Genomic DNA, 25,233 nt, shown 5'->3' with positions numbered 1-25,233 from the left:
CAGCTGGAAATCGTCAGGTTCGTCTCGTCTCTCTCAGATAGCGAACGTGGGTCTTGAACTTGGCTGATCGTTATGCTGCGATTGGTGTGGGCACAGGCCAGACCCAAAAGAGACAGAAATCATGGCTGCATTGTCTTTTAACTGGCTTGAGTTTTCCCTGCCCCTTTTGAGGGCAGTTTCTGGGTCACTGACAATCAATTCCTCAGGGCTCCACCCTCTGATTGGTCACATCCAATCAGGGGCTGCTGCATCACTTTTGGGTTGGGCACTCAGTGGCCAATCCTGGGAGGGCTCCGAGCAGGAGCTCGGTGCCGCCTAGTCTGGAAGATGATGCGATGGACCTGATGGTCCCATTGTTACTTTAATCGCCTTGAGTGACCCATTTGCAGGTGTGAATTCCTGCATACTTCTGGGCTGCCGTTTGCAAAGATACAAGCTGCAGCTTGTCTGTGTCCCAAACCTGGCCACAATTCCCATCATTCTTTGCGGGCAGCCATTTTAGATGGCCACACTTTCCCTTTCCTTTTTGTCATGAATTCAGTGCGGGAATCCTGTAGTACCGAACCAGAATGTTTACCAGACAAAATCTCCCTAATAAACAGGTAAAAAGGTCTTAAAAAATGCAGATCCTCGTTGGAGCTACCAAATGTGCAACCTCCCTCTCACATACCGCCACCGAAGTCCCGAGAGACGATCTAATCAAGATGCTTAAAATAAAGGGATTTAATCAGGTGGATACAAGGAACATAATCCTAAAATTGGTGCTGATTAATTCAGAAGTAAAATTAGGAAACAATGTTTCCACACAGAGTTGAGGAAAATTGCTCCTCCTAAAGAGGGTATGGATGGATTGAGTCAATCAAAATTTTTAAGACTGAATTTGATAGATTTTTGTTAGACAAGAGATATGAAGAAAAGCCTGGTAGATAGCATTAAAGGACATATCAGCAATGGCCAAACTGAAAGGAGGACAAACTTGAGAAACTAAATGACCAACTACTATGTTGTTAATCATAATACTTCTAAACTTTAATTTTACAAAAGTACATGCATTTACAAATAATTACTAACTACACGACTGAACTAGTTTTGGAATAAAAACAAGCTCAATCTTGTACCAGTGACTAGTAATAAATTATTATCCATCAAATGGATTACATTCATGAATGGAAGAGCCTGAAGACTGATTATTACAAGCTAATTGTGAGGAGGAGAGGAAGAAGGAATGTGTCATCTGATACTCTGATGGTTTCTGAAGAATGTTTCGTCAACAATCCAGAATTTCAATATACCAACTTAGACTTACTTGCCCTTTTCGTGTAAAACAACATCCTAAGACACTTAACATAGAAATTATAAAGCAAAATATGACTCCAAGCCACATAAGGAGATATATGGTAGATGACCAAATTTGGTCAAAGGGTCAGATTTAAGGAATGAAAAGGAAAGAGAGAGGATGGAGGGGCTCAGGGAGGGATTTCAGAATTTGGGGTTTAGAGAGCAAAGGTCAGAGCCACTGACAGTGGAACAATTCAATTCAGGGATGCTCACCAGGACATTAGGGGAGCGCAGATATTTTGGGAGGATTGCAGTTGGAAGACAATGCCGAGAAAGGGAGGATCCAGGGCATGGAAGGATTTGAAAACAAGCATGAAAATCGGGACATTATTTAACCTGAGCTAGCGTAGATCAGCAAACACAGAATTGATAAGTCTGAGTTCACTGCCCTCTTATCCTACCTACATTTCTCTGTACATGTAAACTTCCCAAAACATATTCATTTGAAAAAATATGTATTTTATCCCAAACTTAAACAGGATTGGGTTGGAAAAACCACCTACAAACACAATCATTACACATAGTTTGTAACATTTTTCCCCTTAAAGGCCCCCCCCCCGCCCCCCCGGCGACTAACAGATCTTTGAAAATGGATAGGAACGGGTGCCACCGCTAACTCTAACCTTCTCCAGGCTCAAATATTCATGCAGGTTCCCCACCCACCTTCTGTGGTGTTGCCGAGCGCCAGTTCAGAAAAATCCTTCACTGGGCAATCAGAGAGGCAAAGGCCACCACATCGGTCTCCTTCCCATGCTGCAGTCCCAGCAGCTCTGAGAGGCACGGTGCTATTTCGGACCCCCCACCTCCAACAGAGCCTTGAACACTGCTTCCCAAAAGCCCTCCAGTTTCTCTGACCCCCAGAATATATACACTCACACTCACACTCACAGATCTGTGCTTGGGCGGGTGGACACAGTGTATGAGTCCTGCTAAATGGGGTCAGTACCGACTCCCAACCCAACTTAGTTTCCGTACCCGATTCCAAATCTTTATTGATGACACCACCGCCAGACTATTAATTATTTCCCTGGGGCAAATGGAAGCGCGGTCGTTACCTTAGCCCTTAAACGCGACTCCCTAATGTCCTCCTCCACCTGCACCCATTCCGACCACCCCCTGCGCCCATCATTGTCTCACCGTCTCCACATTAGCTTCCCAGTAGCAGTGCAGCAGATTTGAAAGCGCTAACCACCCCACTCTCCTCTTCCTCTGCAAAAGGGCTCTGCTGACTCTTGGTGTTTTGCCTGCCCACACAAACACGGACACCAATCTATCTACCGTTTGAAAAAAGGCCTTAGGGAGAAAGATTGGGAGAGACTGAAGATAAACCAGAACCTAGGCAACATGTTCATCTTAATGGCCTGCACGCTCCCTGCCAATGACTCCAAGGTGTCCCATTTCCTCCCCCTTAACCCCCTCCACCAGTCCCATTAAGTTCCACCTGTGCATAATTACCCAATCATGCACAACCTGAATCCCCATATACCGGAACCTAACCTTAGCAACCCCAAATGGTAAAGCTCTAAGACTCATACTCGTCCCCAAGTCATTCACTGGGAAGACCTCTCTTTCCCACATTCAATTTGTACCCAGAGAAAGCCCCAAATTTCTCCTACAAGTACATAATTCTTCCCATACTCTCCAATAGGTCCATCACATAGAGAAGTAAGTCATCGATTTACAACGACACCCTATGCTCCTCCCCCACCCCCCACAATCCCCCGATGACCGGAATGCAAACAATAGTGGCTAATAAGGGCACCCCTGCCTCATTCCCCGATGCAGCCTAAACTCCTTTGAATCCATCCCATTCTTTCGCACACTCGCCGTGTGGGGATGTATAGAGTAAGCGTACCAATGCCAAAATGTCGACCAAACCCAAACTTCTGCAAGGCTTCAAATAAATACCTCCACTCAACTCAGTCAAAGGCCTTCTCCGCATCCAGTGACACTATCACCTGCAGCGGCCCGGTACTGGGGCGCGCAGGGGAGGGGGGAGGTCATTCTGCTCCTTCAGAAGCTCCCTGTTTGGGTCCGCTGAAAACCTATGGTCAACCTCCACAATACCCTCCAGTAACCTCTACCTCTCCTTATCTCTATGGGCCTTAAAATAAATCATCCCCCGAATCACTGCTTTCGATACCTCCCAAAATGTAGCCACAGAGACTTCCTTATTATGATTAAATTTCACGTAATTCTTCATGGCCAATAGCACCTTATCGCACAACCCATTATCCATGAGTAACCACGAATCAAGTCTCCACTCTGGTCTCTGTCTCCAGCCTGCCTCAAGCATCATATCTGCATAGTGCGGAACGTGATCTGAAAAAACTATGCCAGCACAATGGGCAGGGCCGGGCACAACAGACGGGGCCGGGGGGCACAACAGGCGGGGCCAGGGAAGGGCACAACAGGCGGGGCCGGGGGGGGGAGGCACAACAGGTAGGGCCAGGGGGACCGTAATTGGGGGGGGGGGCCATGGGAGGGGCCACGACGGTAAGGGCCAGGGGCGCCGCCAGGAGAGGGGCCACGGGAAGGGCCAGGGCGCCGCCATGGGAAGGGCCAGGGGCGCTGCTACAGGAAGGGCCAGGGGCGCCGCTACAGGAAGGGCCAGGGGCGCCGCCACAGGAAGGGCCAGGGGCGCCGCCACAGGAAGGGCCAGGGGCGCCGCCACGGGAGGGGCCAGGTGGGCTGCAAAGGGAGGAGCCATGTGGGCCGCAATGGGAGGGGCCAAGGGGGCCGCAATGGGAGGGGCCAAGGGGGCCGCAACGGGAGTCGCAATGGGAGGGTCGCAACTGGAGGGGCCAGGGGTTGCAACGGGTGTGGTGGGGGGTGCGGTGGAGGATAAGGGCTGGTTTAGCTCAGCAGTCTAGACAGCTGGTTTGGAGTACAGAACAAGGCCAGCAGTGTGGGTTCAATTCACATACCGGCGTCCCCGAACAGACGCCGGAATGTGGCGACTAGGGGCTTTTCACAGTAACTTCATACTTGTGACAAGATTATTATTATACGGTGCGGGAGTTGGTCGTTATTTCCTTTATATGTTCATGTAAATCTGGTGTCTGGAGCAGTCAGAGATCTCAGGAAAACACAAATTATTGGTTAATTCATTTATGTTTGGTCTCCGGGGTCTGTGGAGCTAGAACTGAACTTGCACTCCCAGGGTGTCGTAACAACAGTGTCAATACCTAATGTTACTCAGGAGTTTCATAGATTTCATAGAATTTACAGTGCAGAAGGAGGCCATTCGGCCCATCGAGTCTGCACCGGCTCTTGGAAAGAGCACCCTACCCAAGGTCAACACCGCCACCCTATCCCCATAACCCAGTAACCCCACCCAACACTAAGGGCAATTTTGGACACTAAGGGCAATTTATCATGGCCAATCCACCTAACCCGCACATCTTTGGACTGTGGGAGGAAACCGGAGCACCCGGAGGAAACCCACGCACACACGGGGAGGATGTGCAGACTCCGCACAGACAGTGACCCAAGCCGGAATCGAACCTGGGACCCTGGAGCTGTGAAGCAATTGTGCTATCCACAAGGCTACCGTGCTTCCCCTCAATTCTATCTTCTATCGAGTTAATTCTATCTTTTTCTGCGAAGTATTACTCAGAGGTTTGCAATTTATTTCCTACTGGATAGTCAGAGGCTTTTCCCCAGGGTAGAGGGGTCAATTACTAGGGGGCATAGGTTTAAGGTGAGAGGGGCAAAGTTTAGAGTAGATGTACGAGGCAAGTTTTTTACGCAGAGGGTAGTGGGTGCCTGGAACTCACTACCGGAGGAGGTAGTGGAGGCAGGGACGATAGGGACATTTAAGGGGCATCTTGACAAATATATGAATAGGATGGGAATAGAAGGATACGGACCCAGGAAGTGTAGAAGATTGTAGTTTAGTCGGGCAGTATGGTCGGCACGGGCTTGGAGGGCCGAAGGGCCTGTTCCTGTGCTGTACATTTCTTTGTTCTTTGTTTGTTTGTTTGGATGGTTCCAATTGCAGGACAATGCCCCAACAGTCGTTTGCACTTAAGACCAGAAGACATAGGAGCAGAATTAGGCCACTAGTCCCATCGAGTCTGCTCTGCCATTTAAACATGGCTGATATTTTTCTCATCCCCATTCTCCTGCCTTCTCCCCACAACCCCGATCCCCTTATTGATCAAGAACCTATCCATCTCTGTCTTAAAGACACTCTTCAAAAAACGACCCTCTTATGGATTGACCTGATTAATACAACAGTACTTCATCCGATGCCCATGTCTATGTATTTGCATTGTGTACCTTGTGTTGCCCTATTATGTATTTTCTTTTTATTTTCTTTTATTTTCATGCACTTAATGATCTGTTTGATCATTACTTTTCACTGTACCTCAGTACACATGACAATAAACAAATCCAATCCAAACTCAGTGATTTGGCCTCCACAGCCTTCTGCGGCGAAGAGTTCCACAGATTCATCACCCTCTGGCTGAAGAAATTCCTCCTCATCTGTTTTGAAGGATCGTCCCTTTAATCTGAGATTGTTGTCCGCAGAAAATGCGCGGGGCACAGTGGTTAGTACTGCTGCGTACCAGCAGCAACCCAGGGGGAAGGGGGGGGGGGGGGGGGGAGGTTAGTTTAGTTTAGGTCAAAGATAAAGGGGTTTTGTTACTTGTGTATTGTTAAAAATTTCTGTATTGTTATTGTTGCGTTTGCTTTGTAAGAGGGGAAAAATTGTTGTTTGGGAAAAAAATTTCAATAAACCATTTTTTAAAAAAAGTACTGCTGCGTACAGCGCTGAGGACCCGGGTTCGATCCCGGCCCCTTGTCTGTGTGGAGTTTGCACATTCTCCCCGGGTCTGCATGGACAAGCCAAAGATGTGCAGGTTAGGTGGATTGGCCTCAATAAATTGCTCCTTAATTGGGAAAAAAATAATTGCATACTCTGAATTGAAAAACAGAAAATGCTGGATAAACTCAGCATCTCTGACAGCATCTAACTTTGTTTCTCTCCAGAATGCTGCCAGATCTGCTGAGTTTATCCAGCATTTTCTGTTTTTATTTCAGATTTCCAGTATTTTGCCTTTATTTGAGTGATTTAAACATCTTGGACAGCTGCTGTACAATCCTTACAGGGGGGGGGCTTCCAGACAGAGGGTCCCCCAGCGGATCTTTGGAGTACGATGCACTGAAGGTCAGTAGTTACAAGCTATAATATCGCAATAAGACAGATGTCCATCACGTACCGGAGGAGGAATTCAAATTAGGAAAAGCAGCTATTGAGAAGCATCAGCTGGAGACAAGGTATAGGAGTATAAATTCACCTCCAGGGTTTGATGGCTATTCGGTTTACATTTCAGAGCGACCAACAGCTGCTGCTAAAATTGCATACCTGGACCTGATAGATTTATTATTCAATGGGGTATGGTGTGCACTCATTCTCTGGTAATGCTCTCAGAATTTTGGTTCATTCATTTTTCTTCATCCTTACCAAAACATTCATTCATGTTTATATCACGTTCAAGATCAACTGTTTCAACATCATGCTTGATGGCCTCTGGAGTGTCATAAAATATGAACTTAGACTTATCATGAACTTCCTGTTCTGTACAGCATTCTGTTCCACTTGGTTTAGCTCAGTGGGCTAGACAGCTAGTTTGTGATGTGGAACAAGGCCAGCAGCGTGGGTTCAATTCCTGTACCAGCTTACCCGAACAGGCGCCGGAATGTGGCGACTAGGGGCTTTTCATAGTAACTTCATACTTGTGACAATAAAATATTATTATTATTGCCTCCCTTTTTACCTAATTGGCTACATAATGCCCAATACAATTAATTCAAAATCCATATCTATAAATTCAACCATGGCATTATTCCTGGTTTAGCTCTAGGTCTATCTGAAGCTCTTGTTTTTCAACTCCCTTGCTCAACGCTTCTCTCTGCCACCTTCAGAGAGAAAGCCTTTATCCATGCTAGCCCATTCACTATGGAAGTCTTTCCTTAAATTCTTCTAAGTTGGCCAACGTACAATGGATTATACGGAGCTAAAAAGCCCTATGTTCAGATTTCTGGTGTGTCAGTCTGTCCAGTGAGGAGAGGATTGAGTTGAGTTCAAGTCTCTAAATAGCCATAGTCTAGGTCAACACATAAGAAAGTGACAATAATGCAAGGAAAGTTAAAAAACATAGTTTTCTCCTTATTCCAATGTTAAATTATGCCTCACATTTAAACAATGTCAGCCATTTGTAAGTTACTCTTATCTAATGATAATAGTAAATTATAGTAGCAATGTCACCAGAGACCTACCTTCTACAGCTCTATGGCTCTGGAATTCAAAATGTTGCAGTGCCTCAATGGGCTCTTGTGTGTCTTGATCCCACAAAAGTGTTCTTAAAGGAGGCTGTCCTTTGATTGATCTCTCCAGGAAGGCTGAAACATGCTTACTTATAGTTTCTTCTGCAGCCGCTGTCGTCTTAACCACTTCTGACAATACTTTCAAGAGTCTCTCATTGGTCTTTTGTAAACTATTTCAATATAAGTTTAAAAAATTTAGTACAGGAGTATTTTAAGGTACAAAATTAACAATTGTATCAGATGGAAATGTCAAATATTATGTGATATTTTACCTGGTTTCTAAACTGAAATTAAATACAACTTGTACTTGTGCAATGTCTTTAACGTGTTAAAAAATTTCAAGGTACTTCAACAGAGCATGTAAGACAACATCTGACACCAAGCCAACTTCAGACAGGTGACAAAAAGCTTTGTCAAATAAGCCATGAAGAAACTGGAGCATGAACAAGGCCAGCGTTGCAGAAACATAGATTTCTCATCGGGTTGTAAGGCTAGAGGAAGTTACAGATAAAGGAGAACATTGCATGGAGAGTTTGAACAAAACAATAAGAATTTTCAACCCAATGTGTTACTGGGCTGAGAGCCGACATAGCGAACAGAGTTGAAAAGTGGGCAGGACTTACTGAGAGTTAGGATGCAAGCAGCAAAATTTGGGATAAGTCCAAGTTTATGGAGGGTGGAGGATGGGTTGCCAGCCAGGAGATAATTGGAATTATGGAGCCTAGAGGCTACAAAGACATGGATGAGGATCTTAACAGCAGAAGCTCGGAGGTTGGGGTAGTGATAGTAGTTAGGTGAAGTAGAGAGTCTTCATGATGGAGACTGTATGGGTTTGGAAGTTCAGCGTCAAATAGAAAACTGTGGTTGCCAAGTCTGGATCAATCTTAGACACTGGCCGGGTTGAAAGATGAAATCAGTGGCTATGGAAGTGTGTTTGCAGCTGAATCCAAAGACAATGGCTTTAATTTTGACAATATGCATTTCGAGGAAGACTGAATGCGAGATAAGCTGTTTAGTAACAGAGATAGCAACAAGTTGGAAGTAGTAGTGGTGATGAAGAGCAGGATGACATCATGTTGAGTTTTCAATGATTTTCTAAGCAGCAAGGAAGTGAAAAACAGAAATGGATCAAGGATAGCATGTATCATGATAAAGATGCAGGGTGAGAAAATAAGCTATTGCATCAGATTCTGTCAACAGTTGGACAGGCAAGATTGGAACAATTGGAACAAGGTGGGATAGCCTCACTAAATTAGACAACGGAGGAGAAACTTTGAAGAAGGATAGGGTTGTTAATATGCAATATCGAAGTTAAAGCAATGGGGTCTTTGAGGGAGAAGTCTGGTTTGGTGGCCAAGAAGAAAGAATGCAGTTGTCTTAGGTAATTCAAGCAACCACTACTCTTCAGTTTCATATCATGTATTATTAACAAATTGTACTCGAAAATATACTTAAAACATCCTCCAAAGATCCTATAATTAATGGATTTATCAATGTGCATTTTTAGAAAATCATTTTTTTTTTTTAAATCAAGGACTTACACAATGAATCTTAAAATTCAAGTCAGGAAAGAAAAATACAAATAATGCTCAGTTAATTCATGCTATTAAAATATTCAAACTTGAAAAGAAAATTGGTACATCATTCTAACCTTTGTTCTGTGAGGTCACCTTCATTTGCTTCTTCAGATTTTTCTTCATTTGATGGTATGCTGTTGGCCTCACCAGAATACTCTTGGGATTTGCGCTGGGCCTCTGATTCACTCTGTGCCAAGTTGCGAATTGGTAACAAGTTAACAAATGATAAAAATCCTGTCATTTTACTTTTAAAATGTTCTTCCCCGGATGTAGAGCTTAATTTACTTTTAAAAACTCAGGACGAAAGCAATTTTACATGTCTAATTTATCAGCTCCAAGGTATGCTGATACATATAGCAAACACCATGATCTTAAGTACTTCTTTTCAATTTGAATTGCAAAGTTAAGATCTATGCATTACATTTGGCCTGGCAAAACAAACAGCGTACAGGTAAATCCCTCTTGGATGTTGCTATGACAACAAAAGGCTTCAGCAATTAATGCTGTAAATGATGCCACACCTATAGCTGTTGGAACCAATAAGTGCAGCCGTCCAACAAATGTGATATAGTTTATTAACAAATCAATACAAGTAAAATTTAATTAGAGGCAATAATTAAAAATTACGCCAAACTGCAGGAACAATCCTACACAAGTACAAGCTCAATTTACCGTCTCTGTCTGTGTACTTCTGTTGTGGATTCCCTGAACGAGTCCTTCCTTTCCAGTTGCAAACATTCTTTCATCTTCCAATAACAGTTTCTCATTACAAACAGAATCATTCTGTTATTTAAAAAAAAAAATCCTTCCAATTGTAAATCAAATTTGTAAACATTAAATTGTTAATTTATAAGATAACATGCAACACACAAAAGTAACATTCTAATGTAGAATTATATTGATCCAGTAAAATGTTGTGGATTCAAAACCAGAAATAGGGTCAAAAGGGAAAGAAATGTATCTAAAAGTGATGATCTATTTTAGCATTTGCTGAGTTTGGGAAAGTGTGGTTGTCAAGAGGAGATTTTATGAAGCGTTCAAAATTGTGAGGGGTCTCAACAGAGTGGAGAGACAGAAACTGTTCCCATTGGTGTGAGGTCGGGAACCAGAGGACACCAATTGATTGACAAAAGAACCAAATGCAACATGGGGAAAACTTATATGCAGCGAATGTCAAGATCTGGAATGCATTTGAGAACATGGTGGAGGCAGAGAAAAGCAGGGTTTTCAAAAGGAGATTGGATAGGTACCTGAAGCAAAATAGTTTACAGGGCTGCAAGGAAACAGCTGAGGCATGGGATTAGCTGATTTGCTTCTGCAGCGAGCTGGCATGGACATAATAGGTTGAATGGCTTTCCTTTGTACTGAAATCATTCCATGATTCTATGAAATTGCTGTCTTGGGTGCAGGAAGTGCACCCAATTGTAGCTCCTCACAGACTGCATGGATAGGTTGGAGCAGCAGTTGGATGGATTTAGGAGTATGAAGCTGGCGGAAAGCGTCATAGACAGGAGTTTTAGTGATGTGGTGACACCGAAGGTGCAGGCAGATAGGTGGGTGACCACGAGAAGGGGCAGACAGTCAGTGCAGGAATCCCCTGTGGTTGCCCCCCTCTCTAAAAAGTATACCGTTTTGGGGCCTGTTGAGGGGCCTATCAGGGGATAACAGCAGCAGCAGTCAGGGCAGTGGCACCATGGCTGGCTCTGTTGTTAAGCAGGGAGGGACAAAGAGCACTAGAGCAATAGTTATAGGGGACTCTATAGTAAGGGGCACAGATAGGTGCTTCTGTGGACATGAAAGAGACTCCAGGATGGCATGTTGCCTCCCTGGTGCCAGGGTCCAGGATGTTTCTGAATGGACAGAAAGCATTCTGAAGGGAGAGGGTGAACAGCTAGAGGTCGTGGTACATGTTGGTACTAACGACATAGGTAGGAAGAGTGAAAAGGTCCTGCAGCAGCAGTTTAGGGAGTTAGGTAGAAAGTTAAAAAGCAGAACTTCTAGGGTTATAATCTCAGGATTACTCCCTGTGCCACATGCCAGTGAGGCTCAAAAGAAGAAGATAGTACAACTCAACACGTGGCTAAACAACTGGTGTAGGAGGGAGGGTTTCAGATATCTGGACCATTGGGATCTCTTCCGGGCAGTTGGGACCTGTACAAGGAGGACAGGTTGCAAACTGGAGGCGCATAAATATTCTGGCCGAGAGGTTTGCTAGTGTCACATGGGTGGATTCAAACTAGTTTGGCAGGGGGGTGGGGACCAAAGCAAAGGTGAATTAACTGAAGGAGAACTAGAGAGTAGGGCCAGTAAGACTCAGAGGAAGAGCAGGCAGAGTGTGGTTGCTGATCAAAGACGGTCTGGTAAACCAAAGTGCGTTTGTTTCAATGCGAGAAGTGTTACAAGTAAGGCAGATGAACTTAAGAGCTTGGATTGGTACTTGGAACTATGATGTTGTTGCCATTACAGATACTTGGTTAAGGGAAGGACAGGATTGGCAGCTTAACGGTCCAGGATACAGATGTTTCAGGGTGGGATAGAGGGGGCTGTAGAAGGAGTGGGGGAGTTGCACTACTAGTTAAGGAGAATATCACAGCTGTACTGCGGGAGGACACTTTGGAGGGCTCATACAGGGAGGCAATACGGGTGGAGCTCAGGAATAGAAAGGATGTAGTCACAATGTTGGGGGTTTACTGGCCTCCCAACAGCCAGCGGGAGATAGAGGACAGATATGTAGGCAGATTTTGGCAAGGTGTAAAAGTCACAGGGTTGCAGTGGTGGGTGATTTTAACTTCCCCTATACTGACTGGGACTCACTTAGTGCTAGGGGTGTGGATGGGACAGAGTTTGTAAGAAGCATCCAGGAGGACTTCTTGAAACAGTATGTAATCATCTTACATTAACACTGCAATGAAGTTACTGTGAAAATTCCCTAGTCGCCACACTCCGGCGCTTGTTCGGGTATACTGAGGGAGAATTCATAATGTCCAATTCACCTAACAGCACGTCTTTCTGGACTTGTGGAAGGAAACCAGAGCACTCGGAGGAAATCCACGCAGACAAGGGGAGAACGCGCAGACTACGCACAGAAAGTGATCCAAGCCAGAATCGAATCTGGGACCCTGGCGCTGTGACGCAATAGTGCTAACCATTGTGGCTACCATGCCACCCACTAGATAGTCCAACTAGGAAAGGGGCCATACTGGACCTGGTATTGGGGAATGAGGCCGACCAGGTCGTGTTTCAGTAGGGGAGCAGTTCGGTAACAGTGACCACAATTCAGTAAGCTTTAAGGTATTGATGGATAAAGATAGTCCTCAGGTGAAGGTGCTAAATTGGGAGATGGCCTATTACAACAATATTAGGCAGGAACTGAAGAATGTAGATTGGGGGCAGTGTTTGAGGACAAATCAACATCTGGCCCGTGGGAGGCTTTCAAGTGAATAGGAATTGAGGGCCAGACCATTCCTGTAAGGATGAAGAAGTATGGCTAGTTTCGGGAACTTTGGATAATGAGAGACATTGTGAGCAGAGTCAAAAGGAAACATTTGTCACGGCTAGGAGGTTGGGAACACACAAAGAAAGTGTGGAATACAAGGAAAGTAGAAAGAAACGGAAGCAAGGAGTCAAGAGGGCTAAAAGAGATCACGAAAAGTCATTGGCCGGCAGGATTAAGGAAAATCCCAAGTCTTTTAATACATATATAAAGAGCAAGAGGGTAGCCAGGGAGAGGGTTGGCCCACTCAAGGACAGGGGGATCTATGCGTGGAGTCAGAAGAAATCTGCAAGGAATTAAATGAATACTCTGCGTCACGAAATTCACGAAAAGAGAAGGATTTGGTGGATGATGAGTCTGGGGAAGGGGGTGTAGATAGTTTGGGTCATGGTGAGATCAAAAAGGAGGAGGTATTGGGGGTCTTGAAAAACATTAAGGTAGACAAGTCCCCAGGGCCTGATGGGATATACCCCAGAATACTGAGATAGGCAAGGGAGGAAATTGCTGGGATCTTGTGAGAAATCTTTATATCCTCACTGGCTACAGGGGAGGTCTAGAGGATTGGAGAATAGCCAATATCGTTCCGTTGTTTAAGAACAGTAGCAAGGATAATCCAGGTAATTACAGGCTGGTGAGCCTTACATCAGTGGTAAGGAAATTATTGGAGGATTCTTCGAGTCAGGATTTACTCCCACTTGGAAATAAGTGGACGTATTAATGAGAGGCAGCATAGTTTTGTGAAGGGGAGGTCATGTCTCACTAACTTGATCAAGTTTTTTGAGGAAGTGACGAAGACGATTGATGAGGGTAGGGCAGTGGATGTTGTCTACATGGACTTCAGTAAGACCTTTGGCAAGGTCCCTCACGGCAGACGTGTACAGAAGCTACAAGTGCGGCCTAACTAAGGTTCTATAAAGCTGCAACATGACTTGCCAATTTTTAAATTCAATGCCCCGGCTGACGAAGGCAAGCATGGTGTATGCCTTCTTAACTACCTTCTCCACCTGAGTGCCACTTTCATTGAAGTGATCAGAGGTAAGCTGGCAAGATGAATACAGAACTGGCTCAGTCATAAAAGACAGAGGGTAGCAGTGGAAGGGTGCGTGTCTGAATGGAGGACTGTGACTAGTGCCGTTCCTCAGGGATCAGTGCTGTGACCCTTGCTGTTTGTAATATATATATATATATATATATATATATATGATTTGGAAGAACATGTAACTGGTTTGATTTGTATGTTTGCAAAGGTCGGTGGAATTATGGATAGCGATGAAGACCATCAGAGGATACAGCAGGATATAGATCGGTTGGAGACTTGGGCGGAGAGATGGCAGATGAGAGTTTAATCTGGACAAATGTGAGGTAATGCATTTTGGAAGGTCTAATACAGATGGGAAGTAGAACATAGAACGATACAGCGCAGTACAGGCCCTTCGGCCCACGATGTTGCACCGAAACAAAAGCTATCTAACCTACACTATGCCATTATCATCCATATGCTTATCCAATAAACTTTTAAATGCCCTCAATGTTGGTGAGTTCACTACTGTTGCAGGTAGGGCATTCCACGGCCTCACCACTCTTTGCGTAAAGAACCTCCCTCTTACCTCTGTCCTATATCTATTACCCCTCAGTTTAAAGCTATGTCCCCTCGTGCCATCCATTTCCATCCGCGGGAGAAGGCTCTCACTGTCCACCCTATCTAACCCCCTGATCATTTTGTATGCCTCTATTAAGTCTCCTCTTAGCCTTCTTCTCTCCAACGAAAACAACCTCAAGTCCATCAGCCTTTCCTCATAAGATTTTCCCTCCATACCAGGCAACATCCTGGTAAATCTCCTCTGCACCCGCTCCAAAGCCTCCACGTCCTTCCTATAATGCGGTGACCAGAACTGTACGCAATACTCCAAATGCGGCCGTACCAGAGTTCTGTACAGCTGCAACATGACCTCCTGACTCCGGAACTCAATCCCTCTACCAATAAAGGCCAACACTCCATAGGCCTTCTTCACAACCCTATCAACCTGGGTGGCAACTTTCAGGGATCTATGTACATGGACACCTAGATCCCTCTGCTCATCCACACTTCCAAGAACTTTACCATTAGCCAAATATTCCACATTCCTGTTATTCCTTCCAAAGTGAATCACCTCACACTTCTCTACATCAAACTCCATTTGCCACCTCTCAGCCCAGCTCTGCAGCTTATCTATGTCCCTCTGTAACCTGCTACATCCTTCCACACTGTCGACAACACCACCGACTTTAGTATCGTCTGCAAATTTACTCACCCACCCTTCTGCGCCCTCCTCTAGGTCATTGATAAAAATGACAAACAGCAACGGCCCCAGAACAGGTCCTTGTGGTACGCCACTTGTAACTGAACTCCATTCTGAACATTTCCCATCAACCACCACCCTCTGTCTTCTTTCAGCTAGCCAATTTCTGATCCACATCTCTAAATCACCCTCAATCCCCAGCCTCCGTATTTTCTGCAATAGCCTACCGTGGGGAACCTTATCAAACGCTTTACTGAAATCCATATACACATCAACTGCTCTACCCACGTCTACCTGTTCAGTCACCTTCTCAAAGAACTCAATAAGGTTTGTGAGGCATGACGTACCCTTCACAAAGCCATGCTGACTATCCCTGATCATATTATTCCTATCTAGATGATTATAAATCTTGTCTCTTATAATCCCCTCCAAGACTTTACCCACTACAGACGTGAGGCTCACCGGTCTATAGTTGCCGGGGTTGTCTCTACTCCCCTTTTTGAACAAAGGGATCGCATTTGCTATCCTCCAGTCCTCTGGCACTATTCCTGTAGCCAATGATGACTTAAAAATCAAAGCCAAAGGTCCAGCAATCTCTTCCCTGGCCTCCCAGAGAATCCTAGGATAAATCCCATCAGGCCCCGGGGACTTATCTATTTTCAGCCTGTCCAGAATTGCCAATACCTCTTCCCTACGTACCTCAATGCCATCTATTCTAATAGCCTGGGTCTCAGCATTCTCCTCCACAACATTATCTTTTTCCTGATTGAATACTGACAAAAAATATTCATTTAGTATCTCGCCTATCTCTTCAGACTCCACACACAACTTCCCATCCCTGTCCTTGACTGGCCCTACTCTTACCCTAGTCATTCGCTTATTCCTGACATACCTATAGAAAGCTTTTGGGTTTTCCTTGATCCTACCTGCCAAATACTTCTCATGTCCCCTCCTTGCTCGTCTTAGCTCTCTCTTTAGATCCTTCCTCGCTACCTTGTAACTATCCATCGCCCCAACTGAAACTTCACACCTCATCTTCACATAGGCCTCCTTCTTCCACTTAACAAGAGATTCCACTTCTTTGGTAAACCACGGTTCCCTCGCTCTACGCCTTCCTCCCTGCCTGACCGGTACATACCTATCAAGAACACGCAGCAGCTGTTCCTTGAACAAGCTCCACTTATCCAGTGTGCCCAACACTTGCAGCCTACTTCTCCAACCTATCCCCCCAAGTCACGTCTAATGGCATCATAATTGCCCTTCCCCAGCTATAACTCTTGCCCTGCGGTGTATACTTATCCCTTTCCATCACTAACGTAAACGTCACCGAATTGTGTTCACTGTCCCCAAAGTGCTCTCCTACCTCCAAATCCAACACCTGGCCTAGTTCATTACCCAAAACCAAATCCAACGTGGCCTCGCCTCTTGTTGGCCTGTCAACATATTGTGTCAGGAAACCCTCCTGCACACATTGTACAAAAAACGACCCATCTAATGTACTCGAACTATATCTCTTCCAGTCAATATTTGGAAAGTTAAAGTCTCCCATAATAACTACCCTGTTACTTTCGCTCTTATCCAGGATCATCCTCGCCATCCTTTCCTCTACATCCCTAGAACTATTTGGAGGCCTATAGAAAACTCCCAACAGGGTGACCTCTCCTTTCCTGTTTCTAACCTCAGCCCATACTACCTCGGAAGATGAGTCCCCATCTAGCATCCTCTCCGCCACCGTAATACTGCTCTTGACTCGCAGCGCCACACCTCCCCCTCTTTTGCCTCCTTCTCTGAGCTTACTAAAACACCTAAACCCCGGAACCTGCAACATCCATTCCTGTCCCTGCTCTATCCATGTCTCCGAAATGGCCACAACATCGAAGTCCCAGGTACCAACCCATGCTGCCAGTTCCCCTACCTTATTTCGTATACTCCTGGCATTGAAGTAGACACACTTCAAACCACCTACCTGAACACTGGCCCCCTCCTGTGACGTCAAATCTGTGCTCCTGACCTCTATACTCTCATTCTCCCGTACCCTAAAACTACAATCCAGGTTCCCATGCCCCTGCTGCATTAGTTTAAACCCCCCCAAAGAGCACTAACAAATCTCCCCCCCAGGATATTTGTGCCCCTCAGGTTCAGATGTAGACCATCCTGTCTGTAGAGGTCCCATCTTCCCCAGAAAGAGCCCATAATCCAAAAATCTGAATCCCTCCCGCCTGCACCATCCCTGTAGCCACGTGTTTAATTGCTCTCTCTCCCTATTCCCCATCTCATTATCACGTGGCACGGGCAACAACCCAGAGATAACAACTCTGTTTGTTCTAGTTCTGAGCTTCCATCCTAGCTCCCTGAAAGCCTGCCTGACATCCTTGTCCCCTTTCCTACCTATGTCGTTAGTGCCAATGTGGACCACGACTTGGGGCTGCTCCCCCTCCCTTAAGGACCCGGAAAACACGATCTGAGACATCACGTACCCTTGCACCTGGGAGGCAACATACCAAACGCGAGTCTCTCTCGCTCCCACAAAATCTCCTATCTGTGCCCCTGACTATCGAGTCCCCAATTACTAAAGCTCTGCTCCTCTCCCCCCTTCCCTTCTGAGCAACAGGGACAGACGCCGTGCCAGAGGCCTGTACCCCATGGCTTACCCCTGGTAAGTCCCCCCCCCACACAAGTATCCAAAGCGGTATACTTGTTTCTCAGGGGAACGACTGCAGGGGATCCCTGCACTGACTGCTTCTTCCCAGTCCCTCTTACAGTTACCCATCTATCTCCAATCTTTGGTGTAACTAATTCCCTGAAGCTGCTATCTATGACCCCCTCTGCCTCCCGAATGATCCGAAGTTCTTCCAACTCCAGCTCCAGTTCCCTAACTCGGTCTTGGAGGAGCTGGAGATGGCTGCACTTCCTGCAGGTAAAATCAGCAGGGACACTAACAGCATCCCTCACCTCAAACATCCTGCAGGAGGAACATTGCACTCCCTTCCCTGCCATCCCTCTAACTTTCAACCAAGATCAGGCTAACAAATACATTTTTAAAAAAATAATAATACAATATGGTACTTACCTCACACCAATGGGTTTTATTATTAGGTTAGAGGAGGAGGGCGGGTGGGAGACACTACACGTGTAGTGTCTCGGGTTTCCTCTCCACCAGAATTTATTGGTGAGGGGAGGGGAGTATACAGTAAATGGCAGAACACTTAAGAGTATTGATAGGCAGAGGGATCTATGTGTGCAGGTTCACAGATCAATGAAAGTGGCACCCAGGTGGAGAAGGTAGTTAAGAAAGCATACAACATATTTGCCTTCATCGGCCAGGGCATTGAATTTAAAATTTGGCAAGTCATGTTGCAGCTTTATAGAACCTTAGTTAGGCCACAGTTGGAATATAGTGTTCAATTCTGGTCACCACTCTACCAGAAGAATGTGGAGGCTTTGGAGGGGGTACAGAAAAGATTTACCAGGATGTTGCCTAGTATGGAGGACATTAGCCAAAAGGAGAGGTTGGAGAAACTTGGTTTGTTCCCTTGCGCAGTGGTTAGCACTGCTGCCTCATGACACCAAGGTCCCAGGTTCGATCCCAGCTCTGGGTCACTGTCCGTGTGGAGTTTGCACATTCTCCCAGTGTTTGCATGGGTTGTGCCCCCACAACCCAAAGATGTACAGGGCAGGTGGATTGGCCACGCTAAATTGCCCCTTAATAGGAAAAAATGAAATGGGTACTCTAAATTTATTTTTTAAAACGTGGGTTTGTTTTCACTGGAACAACGGAGGTTGAGTGGCGACCTGATAGACGTCTACAAGATAATGAGGGGTATGGACAGAGTGGATCGTCAGAAGCTTTTTCCCCAGGGTGTAAGAGTCAATTACTATGGGGATTAGGTTTAAAGTGCGAGGGGCAAGGTTTAAAGGAGATGTACTAGGCAGGTTTTTTTTATACACAGAGGGTGGTGGGAGCCTGGAACACGCTGCCGGGGGAGGTAGTGGAAGCAGATACGATAGCAACTATTAAGGGGCGTCTTGACAAATACACGAATAGGATGGGAATAGAGAGATATGGTCCTCGGAAGGGTAGGGGATTTTAGTTCAGACGGGCAGCATGCTCGGAGCAGGTTTAGAGGTCTGAACATGGTCGGTGCAGGTTTGGAGGTGTGGTGGGGGTGCAGTGGAGGATACAGTGTGGGGGTTGGTCGTTATTTCCTTTATATGTTTATCTTTTAATCTTGCTTTGTTCTTTGTTCATTTAGAGTAAAGAGGTAATGAGCAGTTGACACATTAGATATGGATCTACATGGAAATGTCATGGGAGAGAAAACAGGTATGAATTTGTTCTGGGCAAATCATGTTGAACTAACTTTCTTGAGTTTTTCTGATGAGGAAATAGAGAGTTATTGAGGATAATGCTGTTGCTGTGGTGTTCATAAGACTTCCAAAAGTCATTTGCTAAACTGATGCGCAACAGACTGGAGTAAAATTGGAGCACATGGAATTAAAATGACAGGAGCAACATGGATACGAAATTGGCTGAGTGACAGGTGTAGTAACCTAGCAAGGCCTACATTTGGGCCTGATTAAAATTGGGTTTTTAAATTAAACAATTGGGCACTTTAAATCAAGCCACAGACACGCCAGCACACACCATGGACATTCAAACTGGCCTCGTTCAAATACACAACCAACAGACAAGTTGTCAGAACATGTCTGGACCTAGCCCATCAATCAACAATCAGATCTTCACACGCTATTGACATGCACAGGTCTATTGCCAGTCGTCCAGATCGGGCCAGCTATTTTGTCACCCAGAGTTTCTGCTGTTACCTTATATGGGAACAGGTTATGTGCGGCCCACACCACCAGAGATGAACACCTGGGGCGGGCTCAGGTGGCCTTTCAAATGAATATCAACCTGACCACTGGGTGCTGAGACCCCCCTCCGAGGCATCATTGGCAGAAAGCCAGAGAAAATGGCAAAAGGGCGTGAAGGGAGGGGGATTAAAACAGGCACCCAACGCACATCAGCAGTGAAGTCTCCACGCAGAGGCGTGACCAGAGACGACTGACCAGAGAAGGAAGGAACAGCATACGAGAACCACCTTTGCGACGACGAACCTGTGGGGCTCACGGATCAGATCCACGACCTACCAAGCCATCCTTATGGATAGTATAAACCAATCTTGGGTACCTCTAGATTATATTTGCGAATAGTAGATGGGTAAATTGTGAGTTAAATAAATAATGTTGAACTTGAATCTGTGATTTGTTCTCCTCATTAGTAAAGGTAAAACCTTTGAGTAAGTGAACTGGTCAAAAGTATCTGAGGTTTTACAGATACAACATAGGAAACCAAGAACAGTGGTGAACAATTGTTTTTCAGACTGGAAGAAGGTTTATAATGGAGTTCCCCATGGATCAGTGTGAGCACCATTGATCTTCATGATATATATTCATGGCCTCGACCTGGTTGTACAGGACAGAATTTCATAATTTGCAGATAATACAAAACTCGCAACTATTATGAACCATGAGGAGGATGGTGCAAAACTTCAAAAGGAAATAGTTTGGTGGACTGGGCAAACAAGTGGCAGATTAAATTAAACTATGAATTGATTCATTTTGCTTTCATAAAGGGTGCAATTTTAAAGGTGGTGCAGAGGCAGAAAGACCTGGGTATTCTTTGCAAAACATTTATAAGGTTTTGATAATTCGACTAATTTTTAGAATCTGTAATATCTATGGATTTTATTCTGTAACCACAGTTTAAAATTAAATGGTTCAGTTTTAACTTATTGGGCAATTAAAAATCAAGATAGTTGGGGAAACGGGAAAAGCAGTCATGTGTGAAGAAACACATTGTTTCATGACAGAGCTCATTTGAGTCTTGAGCTGAAGCTGTCTTAATGGGCAAAATACAACTAGATGTTTGTTTTTAAATCAGTTTGAAGGAATAGCTAAAGCAGCCTGAACTTATGATGACACTATGTTTAAAAAAAACATTTATTGCTTTAATTGATCTGTACCAGAGAGGAGACCTTTATTCTCTGATATTTTGATAAAGAGTGGTTTTGACTTGTTGACTTTAATACATTAGGGCGGCACGGTGGCGCAGTGCCTCACAGTGCCGAGGACCCAAGTTCGATCCCGGTCTCAGGTTACTGTCCATGTCGAGTTTGCGCATTCTCCCCATATCTGCGTGGGTCCATCCCCACAACCCAAAAATGTGCAGTGTAGATGGATTGACCACTCTAAATTGTTGTTTAATTGGGAAAAAAAAAATTGGATACTCTAAAAAAAAAAATTTATCACCTTTAGTGTGGGGTTAGGGTTAAGATATGTTGACAAAGGACTTCCGGTGGCGCCCTCGAGGAAGCAGGTCGCAGGTCGGATCGCTCCCGCCCGCGATGGGCAAACGGACCTGTTTCAAAGGATTTTGTCAGGACCTGGCGACCTGAATCGGTGGAGGAGACGAAGGGAAGAGGTTTTCCCCCCGGGGTCTGGACAGTTGGACCAGAAGTGGTCGAGTGGAGCGGCAAGGATCGAAGCGGGAGCAGTGGGGACCCCAGACCGGGCGGCGAAGCATGGCGGACGGCAGGGACCAGGGAGCGGAGGCTCACTGGCCAAGGGAGCAACAGATGGAGTTTTTCAGGAATTGCTTCACTGAACTGAAGAGGGACACGTTGGACCCTATGAGGGCGGTAATGGACCTAATGGCCGAGGCGCAGGCGGTCCAAGAGAAGGCGCACAGGGGGGTCGAGGTGAAGCTCTCCAGCCAGGCGGACACGGTAACGGAGCTGGAGCACGAGGTGGAGGAGCTGAACTCCCGCCAGAGGAGGATGCAGGAGCAGCTTGAAGAGCTGGGATGCCTCAGCTGAGGATAAAAGATCCAGTATGAAAATTACAGGGTTATGACTAAAATGAATGGCAATAGGTGAACTACTCCTTCAGAGGACCAGCACAGGCAGAATGGGCTGAGAGCAGATAAACAGAAAAACTATGAATTAAGCTTTTACAGAATTTAGGTTGGAAAGTGTAGCCATGTAAAATGGCTGCGTTCCGATTAATCTGGCCAAAACCCAGTTTAAAACAGCTAACCCAAAAGACTGCTGGGAAAAGCAGCCAAGTAGACACAAGCAGGCAGCTGCAGACAGTTTCGCATATTTGGCTCTGGGAAGGTAGCCCAGATCGATACTCAGGGCTATCAACAGCCCATCAACCCAGGTATTTGCAGTTGCATTCAGGACTGTTTGCAGCCCATCTATTCAGACATCCACAGCTAAATCGGCTATCCCCGGGAACAATTGCAACATATTAGCAATTGAATACCGGGCCAGACCTGTCAGCGCCTGCAGTGGCCGAAACAAAGACAGGTGAGCGACCAGCCCCCAATCGAGGAATCGCCTCACCATTGGACACATCGACCCCAGAGATTGGGGACAGATCCAATCACTTGGGACTCAGGGTCAAGGGCCGCCCCGGGAGGCGGGAAGCCCCTGGGCCCTATAAAAGTGAAGGTCCAAGTTCAGATCTCTCTCTCTCTCATCTTCGCCTGCTCGAGACCTTCGCAAGAACAGCAACCGACAACAGTAAGTTTGAATCCAGCGATCGCTATCCGGTAGAGACACCTAGCCACCGACCTGTAGCAGCCTTTTGAATCCCGCGGGCCAGATCTGATTGGAAAAGCCATTCGTTTCCCTGACCTGGTGGGCTCTTCCTAAGTTAAGTATTGACCAGTAGTGATAGGTTTATTATATAGGAAGTAGTATTAGGGTATTAATATTGCTTGTTGTATATAATAAATGACCGTTGCTTTAATCCTTACTAAGCGGTGTGCTGTATTATTAACCATAACCTGAACTTGAACCACGTGGCGGTATCATGAAGATACCTGGCGACTCATGAGCAAAGGTGACGTAATCAGAGCAAATAGACTAAGGTTAAAAAGAGCAACAGAAGAAACAATCTAAGCAGGAATCAGTATGGTTAGAATAGAAATATGTGCGAACCCTGCTGCTGGAGATGGGTACAATTTCTCGTAAAACCGTTAAAGTTCAAAAGGTGGTGAAAATGCTAGATGAAATGCCATCGCGATCATCTGTGAAAGGTCATTATGAAGATAAAGCATATAAAACAGTTCTAAGATGGAATCAGTTCTAGAGAATGATGAGCTTTGGATCTTGATGTTTTTGTTGAGCTTAGTTGGAGTAATACAGAGAAACTAGAAAATGAAGGTAGGAGGAATTGAAGGGTAAACTGAGAGGTCAGGATTATGCTTGCAAATATTCAGCAAGCATTCATCCAATTTGTTTGATACACCTCCACCACTGTCCAACCCTCACAATACAAACTGAATTACAAGCGTAAAGTTTGGACTCTCAACTGTTACCAGCTGTTCTCCCACCCTCCTGATTTGATTTGATCCTGTAAGAGATTTTAACTAATTTTTACAAAATTTCTCAAAGCATCATTGCTAACAGGTCCACTGCATATTTTCAACATTTTAGATGCCCCACATTCAGATCTCACATTCTTTTAGACTCAGTTTAACACATATTATTACTGCATGTTCAAATTCATGTTTACAAACTAGATACATACTTATGTCAAATTATTCTCACCTCTGCAAGCTGTCCTTTCAGGTTTTCCACCTCAGCCAATAACTGCTCTTGTTCTTCATGTAGCCGCTCCAGTTGTTGCATGTGGAACTGTCGTAAAGCTTCTACTGATTGTTGATGTTCTTGATCCTGTCGAACAAGCTCCTGCCTCATGTCTTCAAGTCTTTCCTGGAAGGTTAGAAAGAGATGAAGCCACAATTTATTTTCGGTCTTCTAAAGATTCTATTTGAAAATCACACTGCATGTGTATGGTTTCTTTTCCATAAATTCTATTTTTGTATATTCTTCAGATTCAGTTTTTCTTGAAAATCTATTAACAGAAAGTATACAAGGTTGAAAATAATATGTACTGTCGCAGGAACTCAGATGTTTCCAATTGTATACAGGAGTACTTTTTGACGACTTCTGGTGGCGGCCATTTCGCACATTTCGTAGCTCCTGCTCAAAGTGGTTTTGTTTGTCCTTTTCCACAGATACTTTGGTGGGAAAAGGTGTAGAATTGGTTGAGGAAAGTTAAACTCCACTGGTGGTGTTGATGTATGGATCCATGGACCAGGCGTGGGTCGAAAATGAAAGAGCTGTTGGAGCAAAAAATTCTTTGTGCACCGCAGGTGAAGATGGCAGAGGTAAAGGGTTGGCCTTACCAGCCCAACCGGGCAGCTGGTGGGCTTCTTAAATGATACGTTTAGCCAGCAGAAGAGGGAAGCCCAGAAGGACCTGGCCAAGGTGGTGGAACCGCTAAAAGCGGGATCGATCGGGTGGTGCAGAGGCTGGAGACCCAGGACCAGGCAATCCAGAAAGTGGAGGCGGCGCTGGGGGAGCACGAGGAGCAGCTTACCTCATTGCCGAGATCGGGATGATGCAGGAGACCAGAAGGGGCTAAAGGAAAAGGTGGAGGATCTGGAGAACCACTTCCAGCAACAAAACCAGAATTATGCGGATGCCAGAGGGCATCGAGGGAGCGGACGCTGTCTCATATGTAGCCACGGTGCTGGAGCAGTTGATGGGGGAGTGGACGTTCAACCGGCCCCTGGAGGCCGACCAGGCGTGTAGGGCGCTGATGAGGAAACCACAGGCGAACAAGTCGCCGAGGGCGATGGCGGAGCGGCTCCACCAATTCCTCGACAAGGAGAAGATTTTGCGGTGGGCCAGGCAGACCAGGAGGTGCACGTAGAAAGATAGTGAGCTCCGGGTGTACCAGGACCTGGGAGTGGAACTGGCGAAGAGGAGGGTCGGGTTCAATCGAGTGAAGGCTGCCCCCTTTAAGAGGGGGGTGATGTTTGGGAAGCTGTACTCGGCATGCCTCAGGGTGACATATAACGACCAAGAGCATTATTTTGGGACCCCAGAGGAGACAATGGAGTTTCTAAAAGAACAAAGGATGAGCAGGAGAGGACATTGAACTGTGGAGGAAATGTAAGAAGATGTTGGTTCTCTCTGCCTTTTTGCTTTTGGTTTGGGGGTTAGGGGAGAACCTCTCTTCTTGGAGATGTTTTATTTGGTTCTATGGCGGGATGTTTGGTGAATGTGGAGGGGGAGTGCACCTTTTTCTTATTCCATTGTTGTTTGCGCTATGAAGGTATGCATGCGGGGGG

General features: G+C 45.6%; 1 protein-coding gene across 1 annotated transcript in view; it reads right to left on the bottom strand.

Annotated features, from left to right (window-relative positions):
- The window catches only part of akap9 (A kinase (PRKA) anchor protein 9), a 395,737-nt gene that overhangs the window by 239,113 nt on the left and 131,391 nt on the right, over nucleotides 1–25,233 (bottom strand). Inside the window, 4 exon segments of the mRNA XM_072508693.1 lie at nucleotides 7,627–7,844; nucleotides 9,326–9,438; nucleotides 9,924–10,034; nucleotides 23,642–23,806. Coding sequence (XP_072364794.1) covers nucleotides 7,627–7,844; nucleotides 9,326–9,438; nucleotides 9,924–10,034; nucleotides 23,642–23,806 — 607 coding nt within the window.

The sequence above is a fragment of the Scyliorhinus torazame genome, chromosome 6 (genome assembly GCF_047496885.1).
Source record: "Scyliorhinus torazame isolate Kashiwa2021f chromosome 6, sScyTor2.1, whole genome shotgun sequence".
Taxonomy (NCBI): Eukaryota; Metazoa; Chordata; class Chondrichthyes; order Carcharhiniformes; family Scyliorhinidae; genus Scyliorhinus; species Scyliorhinus torazame.
The sequence above is the reverse complement of the archived record's forward strand: the minus strand, read 5'-3'. Positions and strand labels throughout refer to the sequence as shown.